Below are 23,574 nucleotides of genomic sequence, written 5' to 3' on the forward strand. Positions count from 1 at the left end.
TGGACAAAACCACAAAAGAGCAAGAGATAAATCTTTGTTATGTTTAAGCCACTGAAATTTTAGGATTGTTTATTATAGCAATTAGCCTCCCTTATTAACTTCTTTAACCCTAATGTGGGTTGAGTAGGGCGTTAGAATACACCAGCTCCTGGAACAATGCGCCCATTTCAGAGGTTTAGCAAAGTAAAGGTCTCTTTCTGGCTCACGGCCCCAACTAAGGTCAGCGATGGGAACAGCTGTGCTCCGTCCGGGGCTCTAAATGTATTGGCTCCCACAGAATGCAGTTCAGGGGTTGGACTGCCAGGCACCAAGATGTTTTTAAATATATTTTTATTAGAGGGGTGGGACAAGGTGGAATGGGTCATTGGGGAGAAAAGGGGGCATCTGTAATATTTTGGGGGGGAAATTTTTTTTATTTAAAAATTTTAAATATATATGTGTGTGTGTGTATATATACACACATATTTTATTGATTTTAGAGAGAGAAAGGGAAAGTGATAGATTTCTGAAACATCTCTGTGAGAAACATTGATCGGCCGCGGACGCCCCCTACTGGGGATCGAGCCCACAACCAGGGCATGTGCCCTGAGGGGGAATCCAGCCAGTGCCCTCTTAGTTTGTGGGTCGAAGCTCAACCACTGAGCCACACCCAGCTGGGCACCAAGATTTTTTTACTTTTTCTCCTGGCGCCTGGAATTACTGCATTTCCTGGCCTCTTTGAAGTTAGCTGTTCAGTGACTTGCTTTGGCCAAGGAAGATGGCACAAGTCCTTTCCAGGAGGAAGCGTTTGAGAAGCGCCGCCCGCTTCCCCGTGTGGACCGGTGGCTTTGGAGGAGAGCATCCTGGACTGCTGAAGCCTACGGGGCAGGCAGGTTCCCGGAGCCCTGTCTGAATCTCCAGCGCACCGCACTGTGTAAGCGGGAGATAAAATAATGCCTCTGAGGATATGGTTTTTTATTGAGCTCTTACTGTGGACTAGGCACTGTGCTAAGTGAGCACTTTGTGTGCGAACCGCATAGCGGTGTTCGGCCCCGACAGGCTCTTGATTAGTGTTGTCATTGTTATTTCATTTTGCCTTAGAAGTGTATGCATTTGCTCAAATGGGTCCTGTGCTCTTGACTATAAGGTCCAGAATGGATGTCACAAGGCTGGTATCTTATTTTTTTTCTCAAAAACACCTGAAGGTTTTCACAGTTTGTGGACAGCTGAATGGAAATGCAGATTCCAGGACCAGAGAGAGCATGGTGTAGAGGAAACAGCACTCAAACCAGCAGCCGAGATCAGCTTAGTTCAACACACATTTATTGAGCACCTTCTGTATGTACCAGGTGCTAGAGAAACAAGTATGCGAGGGGGATCCCTGCCCTCTAGGAGCTTAATTTCCACATGGGTGGCAAACAAGTAAACAATACACAAAGCATGATCTGTGCAGTAAGAGAATCCACAGGAAATAGGAGCGCCGTAAGACCTGTTCTAGTTCTGCCACTAGCTGTGTGACCTTGGACATGTTACTTAACCTCTCTGGGCCTCATGGATAGTGAGAGTAGGGTCGATCATTTCTAAGCCCTGAAATCCCTGACATCTAAATTCTCAAAACCCTATTAGGTAGGCGGGGCAGGCATGATTTCTTTATAGGGGTGAAGCCCAGGGTCAGAGAGGTTCAGCACAGCAGCCTGAGCTTGTGGGGAAGAGCTAGCGCCCCGACTAGACCAGGGCAGGTCTTTGGAGCCAGGCCTAGTGCACGTCCACTCCCGGCTGCCTTAGCAGAGGTGGGGGCTCGGATGGGTGTGGCAGAAGGCTTCCTGGATGCCCCCTTTCAATCTCATCCTTGCTCCCAGCGTGGAGCTGGCTATAGACAGAGGAAAGAGGCAGCTATGTCCTTGGCCTCCACCCCTCCTGCTGTAAGCACTCAGCAGGCAGTGGGCACTTCTGGCAACCAGGTCACAGCAGTGACATTAGCACGATATCCCGGGCATCCCAGGAACCTTCAGCAGCCAGCCCCATTCGCTGATGGAAACCCTCCCCGGCCTGGGTCCCACTCACAGCCGCCTCCCATCAGCTGGGCTGCGGGTATAATGCAAAGGCCACTGGAGACTGAGCAGCTCTCCCTCACCGCCCCTGTACTTCCGGTCACTCCCACCCGGCCCACCCAGTATGTGCATGAGCTCATTCGGCTGAAGCAGAACAGATTCAAGAGTTCATCTTTGCTGTGCCTCTAAAAATCATGCCATGCCCACCAGAGCCAAAATCACAAGTCTTCTGAGGCCGGCAGCCACCGCTCTCTCCCACCGTGGCAAACGGTTAATGACGCTGCGTACAGTCCTATTGTCATGTACAACGATCTTTGTGTGTCATGTGTGCCCAAGAGGCCAACAACACAGTCCTGCTCCCCAAGGGTTTATAATCAGATGACAGGAGTGGTCAGGTGACGCAAAGAGAGTCGCAGGTGACAAGGTGACAGACGGGCCATGTGAAAGGCTCAGTGTTAAGTGCTGGAGGTGCTGGGGAAAGGGCATGGTCACAGGGCTGTGCTGTCCTGAAGGCATCGCAGGGAGGCTGGAGCTGGGCCCTGAACAAAGAGAAAGAAGTCGTCACTAGCAATGCCTACTCGGGGGTAATTTACAGTGTGCAGAAAAAGAATCGCCTGTGAGCACGCAGGCAGACGTCCTTCCCCGGGTAGCCCCTTCCCCGTCACAGGCACACACACACACCCTCCCGTCCCTCTTCAGAGCTGGCTGGCTGGCTTGGGGGAGGAGGGGGACACACACCTGTGCCACATAAGTATCTCCCCCAGGGCCCTGTGGGGATGGGTCTGGGTTCAAACCCTGCCTCCACCACCTCCAAGCTGTGTAACATGGAGTAAGTCGCTTAACCTCTCTGAGCCTGTTTCCTCATCTGTAAGGACAGGGATGGTGCCCACCTTGCAGGATTGTGGATTAGCTAAGCAAACACTAACTCACTAGCACAGCACCAGATGCTACCACCCCAATGTGTCCTCCCTTAAAGAGTCCTCCCTGTCACCCTCCATCTTCCCAAAGGACGTCTGCGTGCTTCAGTCTTTGCCAGGCAGCCTGCGGGCTCCAAGAGTTGCAGGAGAGCAGGGCTGGGCTTGGAGTTCAAATGTGCCCTGGGAGGGAGCCGTAGCCGGCTCCGAGCTCAGTGTGCTCGGTGCTGCCCCCCTGTGGCCGCCAGGAGCACTGCACCGGGCTCCGCCGCCCAGCAAACCCTGGGGACTGGGGCCCACGTAGGGGGGAGAGGGCGCGTGGCTGGTTTATAAGCTTCGGCAGGATTTTCTACATTTCTGAGGATTGGCGCGCCAGTAGTTTTGTTTCGTTTCTGTGTTGTGTTTCCTTCCGTCTGTAGGAACTAAGATAGAAAAACTCTTAGGACATGGGTGACCCCGAGTCAGAGTTCCTTTTACTAAACAGATTAGACTGCGTGTGGTCCCAGGACGAACCCAAGGTTAGGAAAGCAGAAGTCGCCAGTGTGCCTGAAAGCTTCAGGCAGCAGGTTGGATGGCTGGATGAAAAAATAAGATCCAGGTGGTGTGGGTTGGGGTCCCTGTCACACTGCTTCCTCCCCGGCCCACCTGTTGCTGGTTTCTCCTGCCGGAAGCCCCAGGGCAGGACAAGAGCTCAGCTCACTGTTCCTCCTGCCCTGGGACCCTGCCAGGGTACAGCTTTGTCCCCCGTGGAGCATTACGTGCCTCAGGGCGTTTCTGTGAGAATTGAATGTAAAGCAGGGCACTAGGCTTTGGAGCCTTGCTGTCTTTGAGGGGAGGACCCTGTGCGAGCCTGAGAACAGGTGTGAGTGAGAGGAGCCCCCCCCCCAGCAGCAGGAGCAGCCGGTCCCTTCCTCAGCCTGCAGCCCCTCAACACTTCCCGCAGGTGCTGGGAGGGTGGCGGGCTTCCTGCCACCCCCACAGGCCCACCACCACACTGAATTCCCTTAACTTCTTTACCACCCCCCTCTGGCTCCCCAATAACAAGATACAAAACCGCAAAATACCCACATTTTACTAAAACTCTAGAAAGCATGCAAAAAGATCAAAAAAATCAAGTTACAGTTTTGTCTGAAACCCAACAATGAAGGACTGAGCAGAGCAGAGCTGGACCTGGTTTCCCTACGAGCTATTTTCTGAAAATGGGCCAGGACCCAAATTCACACAGGCAGCTCCCAGGCAGGCCATCCGCATGACACCCAGAGGAGGCTGGGGAGGCCTGGGCCCCAACGCCACCTGCTCTGCAGGTCCAGGTGTGTGTGTTGATGGGGCTGGGGCACTGGAGCTCCTCAGGTGCAGAACTGCCACCCTCCTCATGTCCCCTCTTACCAACGCCGCCACCCCCAGGCAGACCAGGGCCTTAGGACCTGTACAAACTATCAAACATCATCTCTTCCCCGTGGCTAACCGTCCTCTGAGGCAGAATAAACCATTCCTCAGCTATGTTTCAGAATTATGTTCCAGAACATTCTGGTACTTTCCAAGCTGGTTCCTCTGCTCCCTATGTGCTCCTTGGGGGATAAAGCTGTTGATCCCCATGCCTGGCGTGGTGTCTGGCACATGGTAGGTGTGAGTAAACGTTTGTCTGGTTGAGTTGAGTAGTAATGAAGGAGCACGCCCCCTAGACACCTGAGAATAACTCAGGGGCCAAGCAAAGTGAAATGGTGCCCTGAGGCCACAGAATGTGTTTCTGTCCCTGGTTCCTGCACACCACCACCTGCCAAGCTAGCTCAAGCACAGCTTGGCAGTGCCTCCCACAGACAGGAACCCAGAGCTGTGCCCCTCTGCCCCTCCCCCAAGCCATGACCCTGGAACAAATGGCAGCCGACTTCTCTGGATGCCAGTCATCTCTTTATTCCGTCAGTGACCAACACAACAGCACCGCAGACATGGCAGGGGCCTGGTGGAGAACCCGGGCAAGGCAAGGAGGCGGCTGTGGGGGACCCAGGTGAGGGGGAGCCTTCCCTCCCTGTCCCCCAGCAACCAGGAGAGAAATGACAGGGGGAGGGGCAATGTGCCCACAGTAATGCAGTGTCAGTACCAGGGCCATGTGAGGAAGGAATGTTCCAGAATGGGCCAGGGGGACTTGTTAGGTGGCTACAGGTGGACACTGTGTGCTTGTGTGTGCTGGGGGGACAGGCGCATACCCTACTGAGCATGTGGAATTCAACTGCTGAGCCACAGGACCTGCCTGCGGCCAAGGAGACCAGGACCCAGGGCTCAGGGTCTGGGAGAGGGGCATGGGGCCGCGGTGACCCTCCTCACTGCTTGGCCTTGGAGAGGAGCCTGGGCTGGGCTGGCCGACCCACCTCACGTGTAGGCCGTCTTGCTGCACACCCAGGGCCGAGTCATCAGACACTCCGTCGACACCAGCCTGGTGGGCTCCACGAAGACGCACTCCCCTGGGCCCGCGATGGAGAACCTGGGGCCAGAAGAGACCAGGCACTCAGGACCTGGGTGGCCAGAGGCCCCGTGGTATCTGCCCCTCCCTCTGGGTCACCTTCCAGGACATTCCTCCAGCCCCCCAACAGGTACCTGTGTCTGTCTGTCTGTCCCCCAGCCCCTAGACAGTCAGCTCCTGAACAGTGGGTTCCCCATGGCACAGTGTCGGGCATGGGAAGAGCTGAACTGAATGACCTCACAGGTTAGGGGTGCACCTGAATGACCCGTGTTTAACACGGGGGCTGTGCAGCCCAGGAAGTCACATCACTCAGGGACCTGTGGGGGCAGGGTTCTCCTTGCCTAAAGTCGGTCCTTTTGAGTCTCAAGGTTTCTTAGTTCACCCTGGTGAACTTAGAGCCCCCTGCCAAGGCCAGAGCTGGGGTCTCACAAGAGTTGGCATCAGAATGACCCCAAGAGTGAGTATGGGAGCAGGGCCACCTCAGTGTCAGAAAATGCAGTCCCAAGGCCCTTGGGTGCCAGGTGGTCAGCACGGTGGGGACCAGTTTTCAGGGCTCTCCCCAGCTCAGAGAGGAGGAAGCTTCCAGAGGCGGGATAAGGGGAGAGAAAGGGCAAGACTCCCTCAGCAGCGCTGAGCTGATCTGAGATGGGAGCAGGAAAGGGGGAGAGAGGAAAAGGCAGTGAGGAGAGGGGCAAAAATGGACAGGAGAGGGGGGGAAGGGAAGGAATGCCAACCAGGCTGCTTGCCCCTGTAGGCTGCTGGGGACCCTAGGGATAGGCACGGTCCTCGTCAGGTCAGCGGAGGTACCCTGCCCACCTCCTCATGGTCTACGCCTCCAGCCATAGGGTCTGGACTGAAAGCTAGGGTTCATTCCCTTACTCCCTGCACTTCCCTGACCTAGACTGCCCCCACACCTGGCACCACCCCTAACCACTGCCACCATCACCCCACACCACACCACAAACCCACCACCCCCTCCTCACACTCACAAACAATACCACCATGCACACACCTCCATGCCCCCAGGAGGGGTTTTCTCTCATGCTCACAGTGCCAAGGCTCGGATCCCCTTTCCTGTATAGTATGAGTGTTTAGGTGGCACGTGGCTGCCCAGACTAGAGGCCCCATCTCCACCCCCTTGCGGCCAGGTGTTGTCGTGTAGGTGTGTTCTGGCCAAGGCACAGGGCCCTTCTCTTTCCCCCTGGGACTGAGCCACACTGAGCCAGGCAGACAGGCCACCGCACGGACAGGGTAGTCACAGGATGGCAGAGGCTGGGACCTGGTGGCAGAAAACTCCAATGACACGGAGCAGAGCCACCAAACCATGCTGACTTCATGGGCGAGAGACAAAACCCATTGTCGTGCGTTGGTCTCTCACACCCACTGAAGCTAGGGGCTGCAGCTCTAGCTAGCACAAAACCAGGGGTGCCCAGGCAGCTAGGCCTTGCCCGAGCTAAGCCTGGTGGCCAGAAGCCGAAGCCTCAGCTCACGTGTCCGGGTCAAACGGTTCCCCGTTGACCCAGTGGAATTCATCTCCCACTCTGCGTAGGCCAATCCAGGGCTCCCTCCGCGTGAACTTGAACATAAATTCCTGCACCAAGGAAAGAGGGAAGGCAGAGTCAGACGTGGGCTCCTGACTGCTCACGCTTCCCAAGACTGACCTCAGCACGGAAGACACTCCCAAGACATACATACGCCGAGAGGGACATGCCTCACTGCACCCCAAAAACGAAGCGCTGGGGTCCCAGAATGCCCTGCACTCACACTGACCTCCCAGCAGTCGCCTGTAATGGCCCCCAAGGGACCCGGCCCAGGAAGCCTGGCACAAGGTTTGTACCCCTGGCTCAGCAGCCCCCATTCACAGGAAGCCTGGGCTCGCCCACTCGATAGACACCTGGGACAAACCTCGACGCGTAGGTCGACTGTCCCTCTACCTCCATCCTTCTGGGTCTTTCTCTGAAGGGGGCTATTATACTGCATATCACAGACAAACAGGTGAGTTTTAGGGTCTCTGCTATTTCTTATTGCAACACACTGCAGCCTTCAAACTCCCAAACAGCCAACAGACTCATTGACCGCGTTTCTTTCACATTTCTGTGGGTGAGGCCGTGCTGGAGGTTACATGAGAGCTCACAGCCTGACTGGGGCTAAGGGAAGAAGTGAAGTGTTTATATTTCACAAGTGTTTATAATTCATTTGTAATTTTTACAGTACAATACGAACTGAGCTCAGCAAACCAGCCTAGATGACACAGTTGGCCTTCACCACAGCAGTGGACACAGCCACTCGTGGGCCTGCTCGGAGCCTGGGGGGCCCACCTGCACACGCAAGGCTAGGCGGTGGCCGGGGGTGCTCGGGAACGTGTCATGGGGACACCGAGGCCTAGGGGTGGGATCCCCTGGGGGGCCCTTCCCCAGCACTCACCAGCTCCTTTGGGCTCTGAATCACAGCCAGTGCGGCCTCGTGGGTGTGGCAATACTGCCTGCCCGTGTTCCAGTCCCTCGGCTCCTCGGAGAAGTAGTAGCATTTCCTTCCGTAGAGCAGCCAGTCCTCGGGGCAGGGCGCCTCGCACTTGATGCAGCCCTTGGAAGCTGCAGGGAAGAGGGGCTCAGCACCACAGCCCGCCCGGCCCCAGTAACCCCGCGTGCTCCAGGGGCTCCCTCCACCGGCCTCGGCTTTGGTGCCCTTCACTGACGCGGCTCCGGTGCCGCCTTCTCAGGTGAGCACCTCACAGTACCTGGCAGGGAGAAGGTGGGTGACTAGGTGCCACACGAAGAGGAATTTGGGAGGCTTGTGGGGGCACCATGAGGGGACGTGACAGGTTAGCCCTTGGCTTAAGACCTCTCTCCCCCAACTCTTCAAGGCAATGGAACTCCAGAAACTCAGATTTGGAAGGGACTTGGAGGCCACGTAACATGTGCTCTTTCTCCAGCCAGGGGGGGTACCATCTGCAGGCTCAATGCGCCCGCCCTCGCCGGCCCCACCCTCACTGGCCATGGCCCCACTAGCTAACAAGGCAGCCCATTCCACCACTGAACTGCCGGAAGTTCCTTTTCAGCTCTGAGTTCCAACCTGCCTTCCTGTGATCCAAGACCTGCTGTCCAGATCTCCCTGTAGCACCCACTTGAAGTACAGCAGCCTCCCTTATCCAGGCTTAAACAGATAAGGTCTCTTCCACGACTCCTAACGGGGGTTGCTATACAGACCCTTCTCCATTCTGTCTGCAGGGTGCCCACACTATCACAGTGCTGCCACCAGCAATAGTAATCACCACGCTGCCTTCCAGCTGCACTGGGCTCCCCAGCCTGCACACTGTTCAGAGAGAAGAGTCTGTGGGTATGTGCATACGTGCACTTTCCTGGGAAGGAAGCCCAGAGCATCCATCAGATTCTCAAAGGGCCTTCTTGCCAAAAGGAATTAAGCCATACTGTGATTGTTTTCATATGATCTCTCTCCACGCCAGGTCTCCCCAGTGGCCAGAACATGTATAAATCAATTTCAAATCCAAATGAAGGATCTTAGATTTAATCTTGATTTTTTTTTTACTCATCTGTCATATTAAACATCCCTCTTTGGATTATATCACCTACAAATGCTATAAGCATATTTTTTGTTTTCATGCAAGTGATTGATTAAATGTAGACCAGGACAGAGCCAAGAACGGGCCCTGGGTACTCCAGCCCATGGGGATCCCAGCCACGCTGACACCGACTAATTAGTGGACACGCCGCATGTCTGCTTAGTGAGCTACAGGTCCACTGGGGAGAATCGACCACAGTGTGGCTACATCTAAACTGCTTTTCCACAAGTATCTCTGAGAAGACTGCTGTCTTTCACTTAAAATCACAATATACTACCTTTACACATCGCCCTGACCTCCCAACCTTACAAAAACACAAAAGGAACCGGCTTAATGAGTAATAATTGTTCTAGGTGAACCCAAGCTGGCGTGAAGGGTCACCAGGCTCTTTTCTAAACACAACTCCCTGCTGGTGGTGCACACCCTGTAGGCGAGGATCTGGTCGGGATTGATATTATCAGTGGATTTTTGCCCATTTGGAGGTACCTACCTCTGGTCTTGTGGTGCTTCTCAAAGATTAAAGACAAAGGCTCTGAAAGCACTTTGCAAGCCCTTCAGATCCCATGACATACCTTGCCTTGAAGCTATTAAAAGCAGCCAAATTTCCTGGTGATGGTCCATAGTAACAGTGCCCTCCGTTTTCCTTCCTCCCCCCTTTCAGTCCCATGCAGCACTCCTTGTTGCTCAGGCCCCACCCGGTGGGCTGTTCTGTTCCCTCTACCTCCTGGTCTCCAGGAAGCCCCCATTCGTTCTTCAGGGTCTAGCACCCATGTTTCCCCCTCTGGGAATCCCCCCAGGGCAACAGCACCTCTGTACATGCACAAGGGAGATGTCATACCCATCGTTTTTTATTTTTTAATCCCTAGTACTCAGCCCAGGGACTAATACGCAGCAGGGCTCAATGCATGTTCACTGACTGAATGAATGTGATCTTTAAAGGCCCTTATTCCAAACTCACCTCCAAGAAGCACTGCCTGCCTAACCCACCTCGAGTTTGAGTTCTCACGGCATCTATGTAAGAGGCCCAAAGTCCCATTTCCACTTTCCACGCATGGCTCAGTAAAAGGAACGTGTAGAGTCGATGTGTGAAAAGATTGTTAAGCTAAAATCTCCAAAACTAATACTCGGTTTTTCTATTTACTTTGTCCCCCACAGAATTCCTGGTTTGCCTGGAACTTCTCTTGACCTAATCAGACACACTTCTGACAAGGTGGTCCCCACTGCATTGCATAAATGCTCTGACATCACGCTTACCCAAGATGCTCATCACCACCAGGATGGCGAACAGAAGGACGGCTATGGCCCCGAGCAGGAGACGGGTGGTGGTGTCTGAGGAGAAGAGAAAGGGTTCAATTCCAGGACACCCACCCACCCACCCACCCCCAATGGCCAAGGCCAGCCCAACGTCCAAATAGTGAGGAACTCTGGGGGTGAGGCCGGCCATCTGGGGTGTAACAAGGGCTCCAGGTGATTCTGATCTCACTGCGGGCTGAGAGTCGCTGTTCCAGAGCAGTCCTGACTCCCAGGTTCCCCTGCTTATTCACCCTCCCCCCAGGGCTGCTACACACTTGAACTCCTCCTGCAGCCGGCAGAGCTTTCCATTCTTTTTCTTTTTTTTTTTAAATATATCTTCATTGACCAGCTGCCTCCTGCACGCCCCCTGCTGGGGATCGAGCCCACAACCCGGCCATGTGCCCTGACTGGGAATCGAACCTCGATCTCCTGGATCCTAGGTCGATGCTCAACCGCTGAGCCATGCCAGCCGGGCAGAGCGGCCCATTCTTTAATCTCCCGCTGCCTCTCCCCCTGGTCCTGGTTCAGCCGCACAGACCCCTTGAAACACCGCAGCCCACCCTCCGAGCCTTCCGGCTGGGTCTTTGCTCCCAAAACTCTGCTGCCCCAGGGCGACCTCTTGAAATCTGCCCTCGTCTTACCCTCCAGCCTCTTGACAAAACCTCCCTGATCCTGTCTTCTCCCTTTTTGAAAATTTTTCTGTTACCCCTTAACATTTTTATATTTAATGAAAAGAACCATTTTAGAGAAACAAGCTGGTGGTGTAGGGAACAGTTGTGCCCACTGCCTCCCGCAACCACATCAAAATTACAAATAAAATACAGAACAACCATCACTCAGAGCCTCCTGAAATCTGGCTGAACAGAAGCCCCACAACCAGGGAGCTGAAGCAGCACCGAGAACAGAAGGAGGGGCAGAGACGCAGGCGGATTGGGGCTGAATCTCAGAGACTCAGCTGCGGGCCCACACCCGGTCCCGCTGTTGAAACCCAGGAGGGCATCTCGGCGGTGGGGTTTCCCGGAGGAGTGAGGGGTCGCAGACCCCCAGCCCAGGGCTCCAGGGCCGGGAACAGATGTCCCCACAACTCCAGGCTGTGAAACCAGCGGGGATTGTCCCTGAGGGTCGCGGAGGCTGCGGGAGCCCCAGCAGCTCCTCCAAAGGGCCCGGCACGGACTCACTCGGACGCTCCCTCTGAGCCCAGCGCCGGGAGCAGCCGGAAAGGACCCGGGACACTCGGGGGGAACTAACCTGCCTGAGATCCGGGCGAGAGGCGGAGGGCGGCTTCCTCCCGGGCAGAAGGGCTGGCGGAGGCCACGGCTCCTGTGGCGAGTCCTCCCCGCACACAGCCGGCAGGCAGGCGCCATGTTTGAATCCCCAGCACCTGACTCACCTTTGGCCCCGCCCCCCCACCTGCAGCTCATCCAGGCCATTTCCAGAGGTTTTTCCATGCAAGTGGCCTCTCGAGCCTCATGCTTAGGACTTTCCTAAAATCTCTCAAACAAGCAGCAGCTGCCCCACACGGCTTGATAAGCGGCCCCAGGCCTGGCACTAGCGGCAGCTGCATTGGCTCATAGCTGGGCCTCTCCTGGGCACCTCCAAGCCCAGCACAAGGAGCAGCCAACTACGGTTTGCTGCGTAGCTCATGCTGGGTGGCCCTGGGCAAGGCACTGGCAGAGGCTGACTGTGCACCTCCCGGGAGGCCCCAGAGACAGTGCACCTGGTGGTCAGACTCAACCACGCTGGATTACAACCCTACCACATCCACGAGGGACACACTCGAGGGGCGCACTTGGTGAACACCAAAGCCCCACTGAAGTAAATCCTGCTCCACAGGGGTGTCTCCAGCACAGCAGCTCTTTGGCTGTAGCTGCAGCTGGTCCTCACAGCCAATTGGCCTGGGGGTCAATTCCTCTCAGTGACGCCAACAGCAACCAAGGCTCAACTACAACAGGTCAGAGCACACGGCCCACACGGGAGCACCTGGAAGGCCCAGCTCAGGTGACTGGGGAGGCTGAGCCACTGGACCCTACAGGACACCTACTACACAAAGCCACTCTACCAATTCCAGGAGACATAGCAGCTCTACCTAATACATAGAAACAAACACCTGGAAGCAGCCAAAATGTGGAGGCAAAGAAACATGTCACAAAGGAAAGAACAGAAGAAATCTCTAGGAGAGGAACTAAATGAAATAGATCCAAGCAAGCTAACAGATACAGAGTTCAGAATTTTGTTTATAAGGATATTTAAGCATAGTATTGGGAAATAACTGAGAAAATCGATAACATAATAAAATACCAATTTAAAATGAAGGGTACACGAACTAAAATGAAGAATAATTTACAGAGAATCAACAGTAGAGTAGCGGACACTGAAAATCAAATCAGCAATTTGGAACATGAGGAAACAAAAAACACCCAACCAGAAGAGCAAAAAGAAAAAGAATCCAGAAATATGAAAATAGTATAAGGAGCCTCTGGGACAACTTCAAGAGGCCCAACATTCATCTTATTGGGGTGCCAGAAGGGGGAGAAAGAGACCAACAAATTGAAAACCTATTTGAAAAAATAATTGCAGAAAACTTCCCCTACCTGGGGAAAGAAATCGACTTACAAGTCCAGGAAGCACAGAGGGTCCCAAACAAAGGAACCCAAAGAGGCCCACAGCAAGACACATCATCATTAAAATGCCAAAGGTTAAAACAGAGAGAGAACCTTAAAAGCAGCAAGAGAAAATCAATTAGTTACCTACAAGGGAGCCCCCATACGACTGTCAGCTGATTTCTCAACAGAAACCTTGCAGGCCAGAAGGGAGTGGCAAGAAATATTCAAAGTGATGAAAAACATGGAACTACAACCAACATTGCTCTACCCAGCAAAGCTATCATTTAGAATTGAAGGTCAGATAAAGGAAAAGCTAAAGGAGTTCATCACCACCAGACCAGCACTGCAGGAAATGTTGAAGGGGCTTCTTTAAGAGGAAGCTAATGAACAAAACAATCTGACGAACTAAATAGAGCCAGAGACACTGACACATGCAACAGGCGATCATATTTCAGAGGAAAGAGGGAAGGAGGGTGGAGGGTGGGAAGAGATTAACCAAAGAAGTTATATGCATATATATATGCGTAACCCATGGACACAGTTAATAACGGGGTGAAGGACTGGGGAGGGGGTGGGAGCGAGGTGGAGGGGGTCAATTGGGGGGGAAAAATGGGACACCTGTAATACTCTCAACAATAAAGATAAGTTAAAAAAATAAAAGAACCATTTTAGACGTTAGATATAGGGTCTTTTAAAGTTTCTTATTGTGATAAAATATACATAACATAAAAATTGTCATTTTAACCATGTTAAGTGTATTATTAGTGGCATTTATTACACACACAATATCATCTAACCATCCCTGCTATCTATTTGCAAAATGTGTTCATCACCCCAAACAGAAACGCTGCACTGATAAAGCATTAACTCTCTGTTCCCACCTCTCCCCAGCCCCAGGTACCTTCTAACCTATTTTCCATCTCTATGAATTTGCCTATTCTAGATATTTCATATAAGTGGAAACATACAATATTTGTCCTTTTGGGTCTGACTTATTTCACTTGATATAATGTTTTCAAGGCTCATCCATGTCGTAGAATGTATCAGAATTTCATTCCTATTTGTGGCTGAGTAATATTCTATCATATGACTACATACACTTTGTTTATCCATTTATTTGCTGATTTTCGCTTGGGCTGCTTCCACTTTTTGGCTATTGTGAGTAATCCTGCAATAAACATCGGCATACAAATATCCGCTTGAGTCCCTGTTTTCAATTCTTTTGGGTAAATACCTAGGAGCGGAATTGCTTGATCCTATGGTAATTTTATGGTTAACTTTTTGAGGAACCTCCATACTGTTTTCCACAGCAGCTGCACCATTTTACATTGCCACCAGCAATGCACAACTCTTCTAATTTCTCCACCACCTTGCCAACACTTTTTAGTTTCCATTTTTTTATTATAGCCATCCTAGTAGTGAGCACACCCTTCTTATTTTTAAGTCCCTTTTTAAAAACAAAGTTATACACGAACACAGATGGAAGCAGCACCTCCATAGGCCTGTGCTGGTCTGTACACCATTACTCCTCCATGATGAGATGAACACCAAAACTGAGAAGTATCTAGAAACTTTTATAGCAATTTAACATGCTGTGACATCCAAGGCACGATCGTGTTTCTAGTAACTCATCCGTCTTGTCCTCTACAAAGGATTGGGAACAGCTGCACCTCTTAGACTGGTCCCGAGTTTCTCTTGCTCTCTCCCTACCCCCTTCTCATCCAGTATCTTTTTGCCTTCTTGCTTTATCCTGGAAGATTTTTTTCAACTTTACCTTCCTACCATTCTGTTGAATTTTCTCTCTCCTATTATTTTTAATCTCCAAGGGGTTGTTTGTTTGTTTGTTTTTTGGCTTAGTGGCTACTGTTCTCTGAATATTCCCCCTTAAAATATCCTGTTCTTATTTTAATAATGCAATCCTTCCTCTCCTCTCCCTAAGGGTATTACTGAGAGGGGTTTGGAGAGTGGAGGGGCAGAAAGTTTATCCCTCCTCGTATAGTCTCTAGCTTTTTTGCTGTTCATTTGTTTTGGTCTCTAATTTCTATATTAGAGCCTTTCCTCGGATGTCTGGAGACCTTCCTGATTAAGGCAGGAGGACCAGAGTTCACTGGTGTCTCTGAGACCATGGGAGGGTATTATTAACTTTGGGGGGATGTCACAGCCGGCTGATCCAACTGGGCTGAACTTCAAGGCTCTGCGCGTTGACCTCTGTGGGTTTTTTCTCTTGAGCGGATCAGTCCCTGGAGAAGGCTCTTCTGTTCTCTCTCCTGGAGGGGCTTAGCCAGGAGAAGCAACTGGGAGGCCACCCTCTGCATTTGATATGTAAACATCGCCTTAACAGCTTGTTCTCTTAAAGTGCTGGTGTCTAGAGACCCTCTCCCCCAGACTTGCCCTCAGGCACCTGCTGGGCTGGGAAGAAGCTGTACAGAAGGGGTGAGGACCTGGGGGTCTAAGTCTTCCTTAGACTTAACCTGTCCTCCTGCCGTGACGACCGCCCCCACATCCCAGAGTCACTCAGGTGGGTCCTCTGCCAGTGGAGCCCATTCTCTCTCCTAATTTGCTCCCTAGCTCCCAATTTCATTGCTCTTGTCACCTCTCCTGTTCTTATGTGGTCCTTGTGGCCTTTTAAAAACTCCTTCATCGCTGTATTTGGGCTTCAGAAGGGAAAGAAAATAAACACAAGCCTTCAGTCTGCCATCTTTCCCTGAAAGTCCAACAAAAATTTTGGAGTCCCTCCTCTGAGCAAGGTTGGTGCTGGCAGGTGACCAGGGGTCCAGAGGCAGGTGGCTCCAGGCTCGGTAAGAGTGGAGGCTCACACCTTTCCTCCAGGGCTGGGCTCTTTCTGTGTCTACTCTGCTGTCCCCACGGGCAGTCTGTCCTCAGGCAGATCCCCGGACCGCAGGGCGGTCCCCGCCTGTCCTTCCTGCCCACGCCCCCCATTCTCTTCTGTGACGCTGGCTCTGCAGCCCTTCGCGCAGGGAGCACGAGAGCGCGGTGTCTTCACCCACCCACCTCACCGGGGTTCAAATCCCAGCTCTGCCACTTTCTAGATGACTTAGTAACTTGGCAAAGTGACTCAGCTTCTATTTTATTTCATTTTCCTCATCTTTAAAATGAAGCAATAGTAGTATCTTCCTCTTAGGATTTTATGAGAATTCAACATATGGTACTTAGAACCGTGTCTGGTATGGAAGCTCTACTTCAGCGCTAAGTGATATGATGGTGATGATGGTGGTAATAAGCCCACAGGCTCCTTTAGGGGAAGAGCTGTGCTCTGCTCCCCTTTGGAGTCCCTGTAACAGGGCCAAGCCACTGCCTGCATGTCACAGAGCACCCACTGGCACTAAAAACAATGTCCTTGGTCGGCCTTCAACTCAATTGAGTTTGTGGAAAGGGCTCTCAGGGACACGTGCTCTCCAGGGAAAGGGGCACCTACGTGCGGCTCCAACATCACCAGAACTGCGGAGTCTCTTTGTTCTCGCATGGGGATAACCGCTCTGGACGCTGCACTGGGGACACAGAGAGGTCATGCTAGGGAACCAAGCCACTGTCCACTGCCTGCTCTCACAGGACGGCTGTGGGCCGGACAATCCAAACAACATTGTACTCATTTCCTACGGCTGATGTGACCAAGTACCGCAAACTAGGTGGCTTGAAACACCAGGAATGTATTGTTGCACAGCTCTGGAGGCCAGAAGGCCACAGTCCAGGTGTCAGCAGGGCCGTGCTCCCTCTGTAACCTGTAGGGAACCTTTCCTTGCTTTGTCCTAGCTTCTGGTGGGTGGCTGGCGGTCTCTGGGGTTCCTGGGCTTGCAGATGGATCACTCTAATCTCTGCCTCCATTGTCACACGGCCTTCTCCAATTTTATCTTTGTCCTCATGTGACTGTCTTCTTATAAGGACACCAGTCACAATGGATTAGGAGACCACCCCACCACAGTATGCCCTCATCTCAACTAATTACATCTCCAAAGACCGTATTTCCAAATCAAGTCCTATTCTGAGGTTCGGGGGAATTAGGACTTCAACACATTTCTTTGAGGGGACACAGTTCAAGCCATAAACAAACGTCTAACTCAGCAATCCCTCTTTCTATGAAATGGCCTTTATTAGGGTGCAGTTTATTTATGTTTATGAATATATATGACTTAGCCTCATGTTAGAAGGGACAGCTGAAAAAGCTGGCTCCTAAGCCCAGACCACTATCCTATCACCCTCATACCCACAGCCCCAAAGACTCGCAGCAGATGCCTCGGAGTTGTCAGGGCCAAGGGCTGGTGAGCACAATCTTGACTGTTCAAAACCATCCAATGGAGAGTTTGGTAATTTTTAAGTTTTTAAGAGGCTTTGCTAAATGCATGTGTGGTTTGGATCAGGAAGTTGTGGGATTATGCCTCATTAAGGAACTTTCAACATTAAAAATTCAGAATCGGCGGGCACTGAAAAATCTATAGCCTGAGATATGCAGAATCACACTGTCCCCCTCCTGTGCCCCCAGCCCCCTTCCCCAACTCCCACCCCCAATGCCAGAAACATCTGCATCTCAGATCACCTCCAGTCTTCCTAGAACCCAGGCGGGAGCCCTGGGTCACCTTTCCCCGCCTCTCCCCAGGGGCTGGGGTGGAAGGAAAGGTTAACATCCACAGGAGAGAAGACTTAGTCAAGGAGAAGTTCCGACTGGCTTTCTATTTATAAAGCTAATCGTTGGTCTAAGGAAAGTCTTGAAGACCTGGGCTCTCTTCCCAACCACGTGACTTAAGAACCTCTCCTTTCACTGTGCTGGAGGTGGCAGGGTCGTCTGAGGGGCACGAGGAGACTGACTGACGTCCGGAACACAGTTTGATTCTGTGCAACTCGCCTCACCAAGCCCGAGGTCCTTGGTCCCCACAGGACAGTGTAAGAGCTTTCACTGGGTCAGAGGGCCCTGTGGCAAACCTGACAGGGGGTTGCATGTGTGAGCCACCAACGTGTGTCCTTGGGCAAGACACTGGCCTCTCTGAGTCTCAGTTTCCCCCTCTATAAACCAGATGTAACACTCATCAACCCCCTGCAAGGGTAGACGTGAGAGTTGAATGAGACAGCTGTTGGGAAAGCCCCCGGGACAGGGTCTGGCACGTAGTAGGTGTTTGATAAATATTCAGCTTGTGATAATAAAGGAGCACAGGCCCCCTGCCTGTTCAGCTTGGTCAAGTCAAGAAGTCTCCTGTTTCTCTCCAGACATGCCTGGCCAAGCAGAGGCTGCAAAACCCTTGGCCCCCAGCAGTGGCAGACTACTCATCCATCAGTGTTGTCAGTAGTGTCTGCGAACTGGGCCCATTCCACGGACTCCAGTTTGGGGTGGGGAGTGGACTCAAGGTAGGCAGACCAGCAGTCAAAGGATTTCAACTCAGCGCCCCCATCAGGGCTGCAGGAGCCCACGTCAAGGGAGCTGGGGAGGGGAGTCACCTACCCGCAGCCCACACCGCAGCACCCTAGAGAGCACCCGTCCTGCTGGTCCCCGAGTTCCCCTCTTCTGACAGGAGACGGGGGAACCCAGAGAACACCCAGGAGACCCTCAGGGGACTGGCAGAGGAGAGGCCCCTCACAGGGACTCAGACTACAGATCCTAAAACACCTGCGGGAAAGTCCACAGGCCCCAGACGCTGAGCCCCGAGGACCACAGGCATCAAGGGTGGGGCTGATGCCAGGTGGACACACTGGAGGAGGCAGCCCAGGATGAGACACAGAGACAGGCCAGGACATCAAGAAAAAGCTGGACTGAAGGTAAGGCACCAGGCAGGGAGTGGACTCCCCAGGGGCTGGGAGACTCAGTGTCCCAAGAGACCCTGGGCCATTTCCTGCCTCACTCCCAGGTGGTTGGCCCAGCAGTTGGGTAGGAAACAGAAATAAGCTGGAGGCATTGAAAGAGACCACACCACCCTGATGTGGCCCTAACCACCAGGGTTAGAGTTAGCTTAGGGCAGACCCTGCAGAAACCTTACAAATGAATGAAGAAATACAGGCAAGAGGCGTGAACTTCAGGAAATAACCAGGCAGAAAGGAGGCGGGAGGGGGAAGGGTCAGGCAAATCCTGCCATGCAACGCACCTGCAGACAATATCACAGAGAGGGGTTTGTCTGCCTCTGTCCACTCAACTCTTCTCAGCCTGAGGCTCCCCGGCAGCGGCTCTCTGCTCCAAATCCAACATCTTTGCCTCCTTTGTCCCAAATCACCACCGAGGCATCCGACGTCCCCTCTAGAGTCCGCGCACAGGCCTCTTCAGGCAGCCCACGTCCCCTGGCCCACCGGCCTTCGGGCCAAATACTGACCTGACCGTCCCCACCCCTCCCTCCTCCGCAAGGCACCTACCCTGCCAGGTGCTGGTTACGTCCCTCCTCTGGCCACTGTCCCACCTTTCTCACTATCCTGGCCCTGGTCTGACCCCTCTGGACACCACCACTTTTCAAGGACAAACCCACTGTCTCGCTCCATGCCTTAAATCTCTCTATGGCTCCTTCGGACGAAGTCCAAACTCTTTGGCACTGCCCGAGTGGCCACTCCCGTCTGGGGCCCCCCAGACTCATCTCTTCTCGCCCCTCCCCCTATCCTGGTATCCTGGAGTTCAGTTCCCCACAAGGGACAGGCTGGCTCTGGCCACTTGGTCCCTGAACATGTCACTCCTTGAGCCTGTTGCATCCTTCCTTCTCTCCAAGTCTCCTAAGAGGTAACCTACTCCAGGAAGCCCTCCTTTTCTAACACGCCCTCCCTAAGGTTTGGGTGATCCAGACCCTGGGCTTCCCTAGGTAACGCTACCCAGGTCCTCGGCCTTTGGACTGAGGGTGTCAGGAGTACGAAGAAGCCTCCAGAGGGCTGGCCCTCAGTGCTGCCAACTCCAGCATCTCCCACACCACACACCACCAGTGGCCAACACAAGTTTTCTACAACTCACGAACTTGAAATCTGTCCCGCTTGGCTAAATGGCCCCTTGGCCAGCCAGGGGCCGGCAACCTCGCCCCTCCCCAAGTGGCCCCATCACCACCAGGTGCTCCCACCCCCTTCCCACTGGACAAGGGCAGCATCTCTGGGGTCTCCAGCTCTCCTCGCTTTGCCCAACGCTTTTCCAACTGCACAGTCAAGCCACCCCCTCAACACACCCGTCGGGTGAGTACCGGACAGGAACTGTCCTCAGTCACTCATGAGGAAACTGAGGCTCAGAGCGTGGAGCCTGCTCGAGCCCAAGGTCAGAGCGAATGAGCTGCCGGGGCAGGGTCAAGGCTGTAACCACAGGCGGTCCCCAGTGACATCCCTCTCACATCCCAGTGTGTCACCTAACTGCCCTGAAGTCAGTCCTCGGGATTCCAGAGCCGTGCGCCCCGCGCCCCTCCGGGAGGCCGGCCAAGGTGACTCTGACCCGCCTTCCCGGCCCGGGCCAGGGGGTGGGGGCGCTCCGCTTACCTTCCAAGGCCGCCTTCCAGCTGGTGCTGCCCTCGTAGCCCGAGCCCGACCGCCGCAGCTGCCCCTCGGGGCCGCGGGCCTCCGCCTCGGCGGGCGAGCGCGGCCTGGGCGCGGCGGGCGCGGGCGCGGGGCGGGCGGCCGGGGGCGGCGGCGGCCGCGCGCGCGAGGGGGCTTCTCGGGCCGGCTCCATGCCCCGCGCTCCGCCGCGCCGCTCCCGCGCTCCTCGGCCGGGGTGCGGGGCCCAGCCCCACGCGCACTCGGCGCTCCGCGCGCCCTGCGGGCCCCCCAGGCCGACCTCGGGTGGGCTGGGGCCGCGGCTCGCGCAGGCAGGGGCTGCGCCCGGCTCCCCGCGCCCGGCTCCGCGCCCGCTCCCCGCGCCGACCCGCCGCCCTGCGCGCCACGCCTGCCCCGCGCCGCAGCCTCGGCGCACAGCGGGGGGAGGAGCTGCGGAGGCGCGCGGGAGCGGGGCGGGCGGGGCCGGAGGAGGCGCGCGGGAGCGGCGACACCCCCGTGCTCCCAGCCCCCCGCCTGCCGCCGCGCCCTCGGCCGGAGGCCGATGCTGCCGAGCGGGGAGCGCGGATCCTGAACCCAGGGCGCCTGGCTTCGAAGCCAGCCCCGCCTCCCCGCCTCCGGTCCGTCCGTTAAACTGGAAAAAAAGTTTAGGGGGCCGGAGCTGCGCGGCTCAGGACGGTGAGGGGCTTTCCTCTGGGCTCTCCCGGCGCCTGAGCAGAGCGCCCCGACTTTTGACAGATAAAAGGACAGAAGCGAGACCACCGAGAGCGCAGGGGCCTCAGGGGGCACGTGGAGCAACGTTTCAGATTCAGTGAACACTGCACATCTGAGCGCCAGGGACTTTGATGTATCAGCTGACAACAGTTTAGGCTGAGAATTGCAATTCAAGAGGTTAAGGGTGTGGTCGGCCGCTTTTCCACTCCCGCGCCAGGGCTCTGCGGAGGCTGCACCTGCCGGCGCTCTTCCCCAGCTGAGCCTCACCTCGGGCTCCACGCCTCCGGCCCTGAACTTCTCACCTGTTTCCAGTCTCATCTATGGCGCCTCATCCTCAGCTCCTCCTGCTCCCCCCACGCCACCCCCCATCCAGTCACCCATCAACTCTTAGGAATTCTCCCCCCCTTTTTTTTTTAAAAATATGCCTTTATTGATTTCAAAGAGAGAAAGGGAGAGGGGGAGAGAGAGAGAAACATCAGTGATGGGAGAGTCGTTGATCAGCTGCCTCCTGCACGCCCAGGACTGGGGATCGAGCCCGCAACCCCTGGCCTGTGCCCTGACCCGTAATTGAACCTGCATCTCCTGGATCCTAGGTCAATGCTCAACCGCTGAGCCAGGCCTGCTGGACAGGAATTCTCTTTCAAAGTCTGGGTCTGCCCATTTCTCTCTGTTCTTGCAGTCACTGGCCAAGGGCAAAACAATTTCATCTCTTGTCTGACCACAGGGGCAGCCTCATAAGGGTCCTGTTAACTCTGCTTCCAGTCAATCCAGCCCCTCTGTCTCAGCACCAGAGGGATCTCCCTAAAGTGAAAACCTCACCAGTCGTTCCTGGTTCCCTCTGCCTGTGGATTAAGTTCAACTTTTTCACCAGGCTACAAAGTCCTTCATGGTCTTAGCCCTGCACTTATTTCAGGCTTCATCTCCTCTACCCCCTCTCTGTGGCCCCAGACACACCTGACTCTGTTCTTCCTTTCCTCCAGGCCTTTGCGTTTTCTCTCCCCTCTGCCAGAAATACGTCTCCTCCTCGGTCTTTCAACCCCTCCCTGCAGCCCCTGGAATACCAGTTTGCCTATCAAACTTCTGCTAATGCTTCAGATTGCATATCCTCTAGGACACTGTATTCATTCAGATTAGGGTCAGCAGACAATAAGAGAAAACCCCAATAACCATGGCTTAAAATAGAAAGTTTACTTTTACTTTCCTAAAAGAAGTCTGGAGGTGGTCGGTCCAGGGCTGGATTGAGTGCTCCAAGGCCTTCAGAGACTCAGGCTCCTTCTCTCTTCCTGCTCCGTAGCATGTACACCATCTTCAGGATTCCCTCATAGTCACAATATGGCCACTGCAGTTCCAGCCATCGCACCTGGTACCAGACTGCAGGAAGGAGGAAGAATGAAAGGGGGAAGAGCATGTCTATTGTTGAATCGGGCTCCTTTACAGAGCTTTTCTGGAAACCCAGTGACTGTTTATCATTTGAGCAGGGACATATCATGATCGCAACATGCTTCCAGAACAGCAGCCTTGGCATCAGGTGCAAGGCTGGGAGCAGCAGGATCAGTGAGGAAGCTCCTGTAATAAACAGCGGAGAGAAACAGTAACGATGGCATGGCACCAAAGCCCTGGCCGTGGCCCTGACCTCCGCACCATTCCAGTGGCTGATCAGCAGCCCCGAGGACCTGATCAGAGGTAAGGATTCAGTCTCCCAGAGTCCTCACCTGCCCTTATTGGCTTCCCTTCTCCTCACCAAAGCTTCCTGGGGTCACATCCCAAATAAACTAATTGCACTCAATCCCCGTGTCAGGGTCTGCTCTGGTGAAATCCGAACTAAGACAGTGACAACTGGGGCTGTCTGAACTGGAGTCCTCTGCAGGGACGGCTGCAGTCACCAAGAGAGGCTCGTGAGATAAAACCCACCCAGACCCCCTGCCCTGGTGCTGAGGGAGCACGGAGTTTTTGAGCTGGCCCTCCTCGGGGAAGTGGGTGGCCGGGGCTGTGGCTGCTGTACCCTAGGAGCAAGTAGGGTGCATGCTGCCCACCTAGGGGACACGCAGTGTCATCTGACAAGGGTGGAGTAGGAACCAAACCGTCTGCTACCAAATCCTCTTGGTTCTTACACAAAACACCAAAACTTCCCCAGGGGAACCCCCACATCATATACGTTAAGGAGGCTTAACAGGCACTTGATCAGAATTGGAGTGAGCTCACCCAGCATAAGAAGCAAAGGTCTGGGAATATCTCATCTCCTCCCTGGCCAGCCTGCCCTTCTTTCTGTCCCCTGGACAGTGTTTTTAACCACTTTCTGACACACTGCATGTCTCTGTCTCTAGATGGCTCCATCCCAGGTAAACTGGTATGACCCTGTGTCACAGGATATTGACTCAATCCCTGTTTCTTAGAGTTAGATAATAGGAATGCATTCATTGAAAGAAAAATACCAACATTTCCTTTTCTTCTTTTAAATGAACTTAATTTTAACTTTAGGTCACCATCCTACAGAGGTGATAGAAAATTCCACCTCAGATTTTTTTTTTTTTTAATA

General features: G+C 53.9%; 1 protein-coding gene across 2 annotated transcripts; it reads right to left on the reverse strand.

Annotated features, from left to right (window-relative positions):
* Positions 1 to 1,283: 1,283 nt before the first annotated feature.
* On the reverse strand, positions 1,284 to 20,502 carry CLEC2L (C-type lectin domain family 2 member L; the record flags this gene model as incomplete). 2 transcript variants are annotated; one of them, XM_081147394.1, is made up of 6 exons in its annotated part: positions 1,284 to 2,569; positions 5,311 to 5,423; positions 6,893 to 6,993; positions 7,827 to 7,993; positions 10,237 to 10,311; positions 20,313 to 20,502. In XM_081147394.1, 5 exons carry the CDS (start codon positions 20,500 to 20,502, stop codon positions 5,312 to 5,314), a joined length of 645 nt encoding a protein of 214 aa, XP_081003520.1. In that variant the 3' UTR covers positions 1,284 to 2,569; position 5,311. The 2 variants fall into 2 exon arrangements, with proteins under 2 accessions (XP_081003520.1, XP_081003521.1); XM_081147395.1 differs by lacking the exons at positions 1,284 to 2,569; positions 5,311 to 5,423 and adding an exon at positions 5,711 to 6,042.
* Positions 20,503 to 23,574: the final 3,072 nt, after the last annotated feature.

This window comes from Miniopterus schreibersii (assembly GCF_964146895.1).
Source record: "Miniopterus schreibersii genome assembly, chromosome: 9".
Classification (NCBI taxonomy): Eukaryota; Metazoa; Chordata; class Mammalia; order Chiroptera; family Miniopteridae; genus Miniopterus; species Miniopterus schreibersii.